The sequence below is a fragment of the Melanaphis sacchari genome, unplaced genomic scaffold (genome assembly GCF_002803265.2).
Source record: "Melanaphis sacchari strain LSU unplaced genomic scaffold, SCAv2.0 Contig72_pilon_pilon, whole genome shotgun sequence".
In the NCBI taxonomy this organism is placed as follows: Eukaryota; Metazoa; Arthropoda; class Insecta; order Hemiptera; family Aphididae; genus Melanaphis; species Melanaphis sacchari.
In genome coordinates this window covers 1,575,739-1,585,608 of record NW_020271519.1, presented here as the reverse complement: position 1 = coordinate 1,585,608, position 9,870 = coordinate 1,575,739, and the positions used below count along the sequence as shown (strand labels likewise).

At 24.9% G+C, this 9,870-nt stretch overlaps 1 protein-coding gene across 1 annotated transcript; it reads left to right on the top strand.

Moving 5' to 3' along the window:
- Positions 1-269: 269 nt before the first annotated feature.
- LOC112600841 (estradiol 17-beta-dehydrogenase 8) lies at positions 270-3,944 on the top strand. The gene is made up of 6 exons (XM_025348156.1): positions 270-300; positions 380-496; positions 546-736; positions 853-1,031; positions 1,106-1,233; positions 3,706-3,944. The coding sequence occupies exons 1-6, from the start codon at positions 270-272 to the stop codon at positions 3,789-3,791; spliced, it is 732 nt and encodes a 243-aa protein (XP_025203941.1). The 3' UTR covers positions 3,792-3,944.
- The last annotated feature ends 5,926 nt before the right edge of the window (positions 3,945-9,870 follow it).

The window sequence follows — 9,870 nt, the reverse complement described above, 5'->3', positions numbered from 1 at the left end:
TTACATAATATGTATTATGTAAAAATAGGTTGTTAGTTTTTATATATTTATGTGTAGTGTGTACTCTTATAGTTATAAAAAGATTATCGGCCTCTTAAATTCTTATCACTATCATCGGTCACTCTTATCAGTTTTTAAGTTATCAAAAGTACAGAGTTCGAATTCTGATAATCATTTTCATTTAATTTCTTTAAATTTTAGTATTAGCCGTGACATTCTGTTTATTAATTAAATTTTGTTTCAAATTTGTCAGTTTATACTCTTTTGACATGTTACCTGGAAAACTAGCTTTTGTGACCGGTAAGTGCTATTATTCATGGTTGAAATGTGTAAAACTAAATAAGAATGATTTCCAAAACTTGTACACATATTATTAAAGGAGCCGGAGGAGGTATTGGTCGAGCGATTTGTCGTGTGATGGCTCGAGAAGGCGCTACTGTCGTAGCAGCAGACCTTAACATAAAAAATGTACAGACCACTGTTGAAGAGCTCACAGGTAGAATTTAATACTTATTAGCGATAGAACTTAGCAATACAAATTTTAGGCGATGGTCACAAAAGTTATCAACTGGACGTATCCGATGTTGAATCTGTCTCAAGAGTATTACGTCAAGTGTTTACGGATTATTCTGCACCACCGACTGTTGTGGTCAACGCTGCAGGAATCACAAGAGACAATTTCATGTTGAAAATGTCTGTGCAAGATTTTGAAAGCGTATTTAATGTTAATGTTAAGGTAATATAACTGTTTAATAGTATAAGGAAATCAACATTAAAGTCTGAATACAATATCTTATTTGTTTACCTAAACTTACTGTGTTAATATAAAAATTGTACCCTTTTTATCTAAAGGGAACTTTTCTTATCACCCAAACCATTTGTAAAGAACTTGTGGAGAGAAATTTATCTGGTTCTATAGTGAATATTGGAAGTATAGTCGCACAACGTGGTAATAAAGGACAGTGTAATTACTCAGCTAGCAAGGCTGCCGTTGAAATCTTCAGTAAAACAGTTGCATTAGAAATGGCACGGTTTGTTAAATTTCAATGTTTACATTGATTCAAAATTGTATAGTTTTATTAAAATTATGTTGTTTAAATGTTAGACACAACATCAGATGTAACACTGTGTTGCCAGGATTTACAGTCTCTCCTATGACTGATGTGATACCTGAGAACATAAAAGAATTTTTTAAAACAGTCATTCCCATGAAGAGATTTGCTGATACTGAAGGTAATCATTTTTGATACAATAGACATAATATAATATTTATATTCATTATTATAATACTTTAAATTTGAATCAAATTTATGTATGAACCAAGTCAATTGATTTTTACCTATGGATATTGTTAATAATATTATTAGATCTCTCCATCTTAATACCTTACTACTTTTATTCATATTTTTATTTCAGTATACTAAAATATGTGGGTTTAATTATTAATTTTATTTTTTAAACAACATAAAATATAAAATGTATGTCCACATAACATTATATGCTTTAATGTATTTGTATATTATTTTTAATGCATGCTATTTATTATTTATCTATAAAAGCAATAAGTCATTGAGTGGCTATTAAGTACAATTAGCTGTCATAAAAATTATTTATTCTCTTTTTAAATTTCACTTAATTTTTATTACCTGACATTTTCTTATAGTTATATTAACAATTGTTGTATAATATGTATATTTAATCTTTTAGGTATATATTATTTTTATTTATATTAATTTGTGCTAATTGTAGAATCGTTTACATCATTTAAGTTTAACCATTTTTTTTAAACTAATTCTGATATAAAATGTAATGGAATTAAAAGATATGTATTAATTTACAACTTTTTTACATTGTTTATTGATACTTTAAAATAAAATGTTCTTATAATTTTATTTACTAAGATCATTTAAATAAATAACATTTTTATTAAAAATGTTATAAAATATTAGAATATTGGCTTTAAAATACTTTTTTAAGTATTGAATACTACCCATTGACATTTATTCAAGTAAATTTTAAACACTAACTAACTATATTGAATATTTTTCTTTCATTACTTTTTGTTTTACTTTGAATTTTAAATATTTGGAATTGTTATCGTAATGAATAATTGCCACAAAATTTTAATGTTTTATTAAATATTACTGACTCCAATTTTTAATTAACAGATGTTTTTTTATACGTTATACAAAATTAAATGATAGAAATAATTTTTAATTTATTTTGAATAATAGAACTAATTAGTAAAATGTGATTGATGATTATTTTAAGTTTGAATATATTATTAGTTTATTAATAAATAATGCAGTAAAACAACAACTAAGTTATTATGAAGTTTTATAATTAATAATTAATTTCTATTTTATAAATAATTTAAATATTTTTGTCAAACCATTAAACTGTAGTTTTATTAATATTTAAAATTAGAAAATGTATAAATAAATGTATAAAATAATTCATATATCGAAGTTAATACAATTTACTAATTAATAAAAATATATCATATCTAAAATTTGTCTCAAAAACATGAATACAGTAGTATTCTGTATTCAAATTATATATTTATATTAAATCTGAACTATTTATCATTTATTTATGTATTTAGAATGATGTTAGTGATATATTATTTGCTGTTGATGTAAAAATTTGTTGTCAAATTAAAAATTTTGATCTAATTTAAATAAGTTTATATTATGAAGTAAAAGAAACTATCTATGCTTGAATTATGATAAATGTAAATTTATAATTTTTTTATGTATTAAAAGTTCTGTATTTCATAAATATCACGTTAATAAGTAATAACTATCTTCTTGAAAAATGTTATTCTTTCACAGATTTAAGTATTTTTTTTTAATCTGATCTATCTTTCAAAATAAATCATAAATTGATTTTAAATAAAGCGTATAAAATGTTAAGTTTTATTAATAGAAATACTAAGGTTTTTAGAAATTCTTTGTGTTGAAAACATTTGTATAATTTTTTAATTAGATTTAATACTCTGAAATTTAATCTAATAATTATTCAACTTAAATAACCTTAATAGTATTGAATATAAATCAATTTCCTAAAAGAATGTCATATGTTACCCATTGCGCTATCTTTAGACACTTTTTTTTTTTTTTTTAATATAAGACTATAGGTCTTGATTCTCTTACCACAAGATGTGATTTAATAAGTATAATATATGTTTATGGTATTTTAAATAATTATATCAACTGACCAGCAATTTTAAATTACATCGTATTTAGAATTCCTAGTAAGAATTTATGTAGTTCTGATTTGTTCTGTATACCTACCTATATTTTAAACAAATTATGGCAAAAATTATTTTTTACAAATGCTTTTTAAACCCCAATAAAATCTTCACACTCTTTGATTTTTTCTTGCTAAGTATATAAAGCTAAAACATTGTTATTTTTAAAACAGCCTAATTATTTTATATTTTTTATTTGTTTTTATCACTATGTCTATTAGTTTCCATGTGTTAATAAATATATAATATTTTGTTAAAGGGCTTATGCCCGCTGATTAATATTTATATTATATATGATATATAAATATATATATATTTAATTTAAAAAATAATATTAATTTCTAGTATATATAAATGATTTAAAGTTTATGCTTAGCAAAAATGATTTTTATTTTTTAATGTTCTGAATGTTTATATGTTAATACAGATATTGTTTAATTTTAATTTTACAGAAATAGCTGAAGTAGTAACATTTTTGGCGTCTGAAAAAAGTTCTTACATTACTGGTACATCAATTCCAGTTAGTGGCGGTTATTAATAATAAAATTATAAATTTTATAAGCTACAAAGCTTATATAAGGGACAAAATTTTGGTAAAAAAAATTTTTTTGTTATAAGATATTTGTTATGTTTGCAGTAGTTTGCTGATTATATATTAATACTGGATAGTCTATATTTTTCATTATTTTTTTGCAATAAAAGAAAATATATTAATTATTTTATTTGTACTTATTAAATATATTATACCATTTGAATAATATTTGAATATTTTTTAATTATAGTTTATAATAATAAAAGATTATTAAAATAAGAATTATTCTTATTACTTCTTATGTACTTGTTATAATATAATAACTTTCTTCTTTTTTTTTTTTTTTTTTTTTAATGTCTCTTAAAGGGGGTTAAAATTAAAGAAATGGTTCTTAGTGAATTAGATATTTAGATGATATGATCACACTATTTATTAGCAGAACCAGCTGTTTGTGATTAGCTTAAAAATTAAACTTGTTTGATTAGTTATCAAGCTTAAAGTTAAGAAAAATTATCTGTGATTTTTTTTTTTTATGCTTAAATTTAAATTAATATTTGTACATTTTTAAATCTTAATATTTTACATACATTTGTATCAAAAATTATACCTAAATATGCTAAAATAGGCAAATGTCCTATATTGAATATTGGTCAGAGAAAGAGAACAAGACAAGTATAGTGTTAACATAATTTTGAAACTTTAATTCAATATTTAGAATATTTATCCAAAGTGTAAGAAATTATACAATCAGTAATTGTTTTCAATCATGTTAATACTAAAAATGATAATTAGTTAATTTTAATATTAAGTTTGATTTATGAACCATGAGTTATGAGTTATGAGTTATAATAGTGAAATAATAATAATACTATTAACATAATCATTGATTATAAAATACAAGGCTATACAATTGATGATATTATGTAGGTACATATGAAGCATATTATATATTTCTATCACCGGCCTACATGTTATTATAACTTATTAGCAACAATTCAATTTATCTATTCCTAGATATCTAATATCAATGAATTAATTTTTTTTTTTTTTTTTTTTGACTAATGAATTGAACGAACGCTATAGTAATTAATAATGGACAATACGTTATTACTTATTATTGTAATTACATGATGTCAATTAAGTTGCCTATCTTTCAGTTGTACCAATATGTTATTTTAGAATTACTATGAGATAGTTACCAAATGTAGAAATTATAAGTTATAGAAAACCCATCAGATTATCGAAGTTTCGCTCTACTGTTTAGTAGATATTGAGTGTATTTATTCGTTGACTAGATCATTGTAAAAGTGTAATATATTAAAATTTAACGATAAATCATTACCTATATAAGTAAATACATTATGCAATGAAAACAATTTTGATCGGTGATGGTGTTTACAAAATGTATTGCAATTTCGTCAAAGTTTAATTTTTAATCTGGATACAAAAAAAAAATACTAATATATTTATCATATTTTTTAAATTTTGTCTGATTTTTTATTAGAAACTTCCTCGAAATTGAAGACTGGGAAATTTTTTCTTTACAAAAGTGTTTTAAGATGGGGAAAAAATTATATGTATAAAATCGCTGCATTTGTATCTGCTAAAAATTTAAAACTATAAAAATAAATGATAATGTATCTATACTTATACTGTAAATATTTTATTTTTGCATACGTGATAAAGGTAAGTTGTTTAATTTTGTAATAAAATAATAAATGCATGTTTACCGCGTTTATATATGATGATTTACGCCTAAAGTTATTAATAAGTATTAACATAGATTATATTATATTATATTATTATTCAAAATATTTTTACATACGATTAGTGAAAAGGATAATTTAAGTTTCATTAATATAAGATCTGCTTGATTTAATTTTTTTTTTTTAGAAAAAAAGGTTATATACCTAGTATTTTCCAAATTAGTGGATTGGAAACCCTCCTCGACGAAAATTAATATTTGAAATATTTAATGCATAGCATTGTAGAAGAAAAATTTAGAGGTAAGAGATATATTTAGTCATACAAACATATAAGCTAATATAACACACTTATTACATTTATCACTTAACTTATATTTAATTAAAATAATTCCTCTTAATTTACATCTAAATGTTAACATAAACGGTACAAACACTATACCTGGTTGTGATTATTGTGTTTGATAAATTTAACAAGTTTACTATTTTTGCAAAAAACAACTATATATAATTGAAAAAAATCAATGAAGGTAAGATAATTAACAGTACATCTAATTGAATTAAAAAATAATTAAAATAATAATTTGGTAGGTACATAGGTACACTTATTATAATCAAAATTTGATGTTTCAAATTATTAAACAAATTAAGTGTAAACCGTTTTTGTAATATAGGACAGTTCTAAATTAAATTGCAAAAAAAAAAAAAAAACTTACACCAATAATTTATTTAGGTTAGGTTATCTCTTATATGCATCTACTTATTCATTACCTATATTTTTATGCAGATGCCTAAAAATGCTGGTTCATAAAAAAATTAATGTTAATTAAAGGCGAATAAGATTTATACAAGTATATTTAATAACTAAATTTTACATTTTTTAATGGGTTTATTCAATGATACATGAATATTTTTGTGCAATACTTAGAGTATTGATATGTAATTTTGGAGGTGGTTTTTAAAACTGTATTTTATATATATTTAAGTATTATCCACGTAAAAATAAATGTAGTTTTATTTTTACCCTATTAAATACATCATTGCTAAGTGCAAAAAACCAAAAAATTACAACGTATCTCGAAAAATCAACAATCATTATAGGTTGGTTCAAATTTTTCAATCCAACGTTATTAATATATATATTTTGATACTCCTAAATTAATAAAATATTATTTAAATAATTGAATAAAAATTATACAATATATTATGTATAATCATAATTTTACTGTTGCAAATATTACTTACTTATATCTATATAACAGGGTAATATGATATACCCAAAACCCATATAATTAATTGCATTGTTAAAATCGTTGCACATTTTATTTGAAAAATTGTACTCTAGTTGGTACCTACTTGTTATTTTGTGTTTGGTAGTGAAATTCTAACAGTTATAATAATAGATCGATTAATATTAATTAATATATTCTTCTTCTTCTATTTAACTTACTAATGTGATTCAAGAACATCTCATGAATATAAGGTGTATCATGCAGTATTCGTGTATAATATTAATGTTATGACGCACTATATACCTACCCTATGAGAAAATCGCTGCAGGTTATAAGTATAAATATATAATAAATTCGTATGACCGATATATTATGTATGTGAGGACTGAGGACAGAGAAAATTGATCGAACGCGCCTCCGCGTTTATATTCGTATTATATAATATATAATATATGGTTCGTGCGGTTTATCTGGAGCACATCTGCGCCGTTGTATACGCTTTGTGCGGGACGAATGCAGTGTTATTTTTTCCGATCCGTGTGTGTTTCGAGTGGATGACTACTATAGTACTATGACCGTATGTGTAGGAGAGGGACGAGAAGCCGCGGGATAAGAGCACTCGAGGTTTCGGCCGGTGCATTGTGAAAAGGTTTTTGCGACAAAGATAGAGAGAGACATCTGCAAAGAGAGAAAGAGAAAGAGAGGAGAGGGAGAGAGTCTAGCCTAGGTATATATTATACTATTATATGCGAAAATATGAGAAAAACAAGAAAGCTTAAACTAAGGAATAAAAAAAGAAACATTGTTCGGACAAAGTACGAGTGTTTTAAATAATATTAAAGTTATAATATAATCTACGCCTATATAACTGCAAATGTCAGATATTATATATCATTTGATTGCTGAAAAAAAAATTCAATTGGAGTCATTGGAGAACAGATAACAAAGTGTGTTGTACATTGGCCATTAGGCCATTAAGTTTGATTCACAGTCACGTTATTCATACAACATTAAACATCACGTGACAGCCACTTGACATAATAATAATCATACATGGTACATACACACTATAATAGGAAGCTGTACTTATGAATACTTACGCATAAACAGCATAAATTAAAAAATTATATTCTTTAGTTGTTCTTTAGAAGATTTTTGGGATTGGATACGAAAAGTAAATCGTATTTTAGCAAGTCATAGTATTAATGTAATAGTATAATACTGTGTTTATACAGAAATTATACAGAAATTGGTGAACCATGTAAATGTAGCTCAGAAGACATCGGTATCTACAACGTATAGTATACCTATACGCTTGGTTACCTGTTATATCGCCGAGGGTAAACAGAAAAGTTTCGTACATACGCGTGATTGCTGCAACTTGGTAGTTCTGCATACCTAATTATATAAATATAATTGGTATGTATTGTTTATGCTTAAGCATCAAGGTGTATAGCATGTATAATCTTTTAGAGTATAATAAGTTTTACATGTGTATAATAATAATTCTTATATTTATAAAATTGTAAATAGGATCTCGACTGTTATGAGTTGTGACTCTTAAATTAGCAATGAGAAAATGATATATATATTATATATATAAGTTATCCATAAAAAAAACATTGCGATGTATGAGACATCTATTTGTGATTTAATCCTCGATCTTACTATAAGCAAGTTCAGATAAGTAGAAAACAACACAAATTTGTAGTGATTGATGCATCGTTCTAAAATTTTGATTCATTTATAGTGTCGAAATTTCAATTACATACGTTTTCACAAAAATTTCGTCACGATTACGTTGAAGCATTGCACACATATGCGGTCAGTGTATTAAATATAGGAACATATTGAAAATATCAGGATTAAAAAAAAAATGCATTTTATTTTAGCAACTAGCTGCCAATTGAATACGCTGTGCAGGGACGTCTTATGGTATGTATAGACGTATAGTGTATATTATAATTTATAGTGTTAGTCAACGACCGGAATAACCGGAAGGGTGTGCATAATCGGATAGTCAAATGTTGTTAAAGAAACATCACTCTGAAGCTGAACGCTCTCTAAATACACACAAACGCGCACGCATATAATATACAGCTACCGTGCGATGGTGAAGCGTGGTTACTGCGTTAATGGTCATCGTCATCGATGACGACACGCCCAAAAACGGTTTATAATTCATATTACATATATATATGTTAGGTTTTTTCTAGACGCGGTGGCACCACACCTACGTTTGCGTCCTATAAAGGTTTCATTATATCAGAATGTCCAGAATAATATGTATTATATACTGCCCAATCTGTTGTTTACAAGCTGTCCAATTATACAAACAACAAAATATGTACTTACAATATTATAAGATACAACGTTTAATAAAATATTTATAGTCAGTGAAAATAGCTAAATGTATAAAAATGTCCATATTTTAAGTAACATTTGTTTAGATCATTAGTGAAAAAAATTAATTGTACATAATATTATTATGTGATGTACTGTGGTAAAATATTATATCACTGTGTTTTATTGCATTATTTTTTTCACATTATAAAACAGTGTTATTATACCGGTTCATAACATAGTCCTTTATAAAATACATTTTCCTGTAATTGAAAACCGAATCATAGAATAAAAATTCAGGATATACTTAAGAAGAATGTACGTGCAAAATTATGTTAACGACACGAATCAATATTATTTCGATTATACGATGTTTAATAATATAGACATAATATCATAAATGTATAATAAATCGGAGTTGAATTGCCCATTTTGAAGAATTCAAAAAATATAAGCTAAAATAATGTTATATTTATGGTACCCATTGAGCGTGTATATTACAAATGAAATCGTGAGTGGTTAAGGGTCTTTTTTTTGAAATCTGACCCGAGTACAATGTTTTGATCATCCTTCATTATGCGCATTGGAGCGTATAAGAATAATCGACCACACTAAAGGTTTTGCGAAAAAAAAACCATCCCGCCACGGCGTTCCTAACTGGATTGATTATTTAATAGCGATTTATAATAAAGTTATTTTGACTTAATAATGTGCGTTATACCATTTATATCACATTATAATACTGTATTATGAAATACTATTATAATAGGTGTAATTGTAATAAATTCAAAACGTACACGGCATATT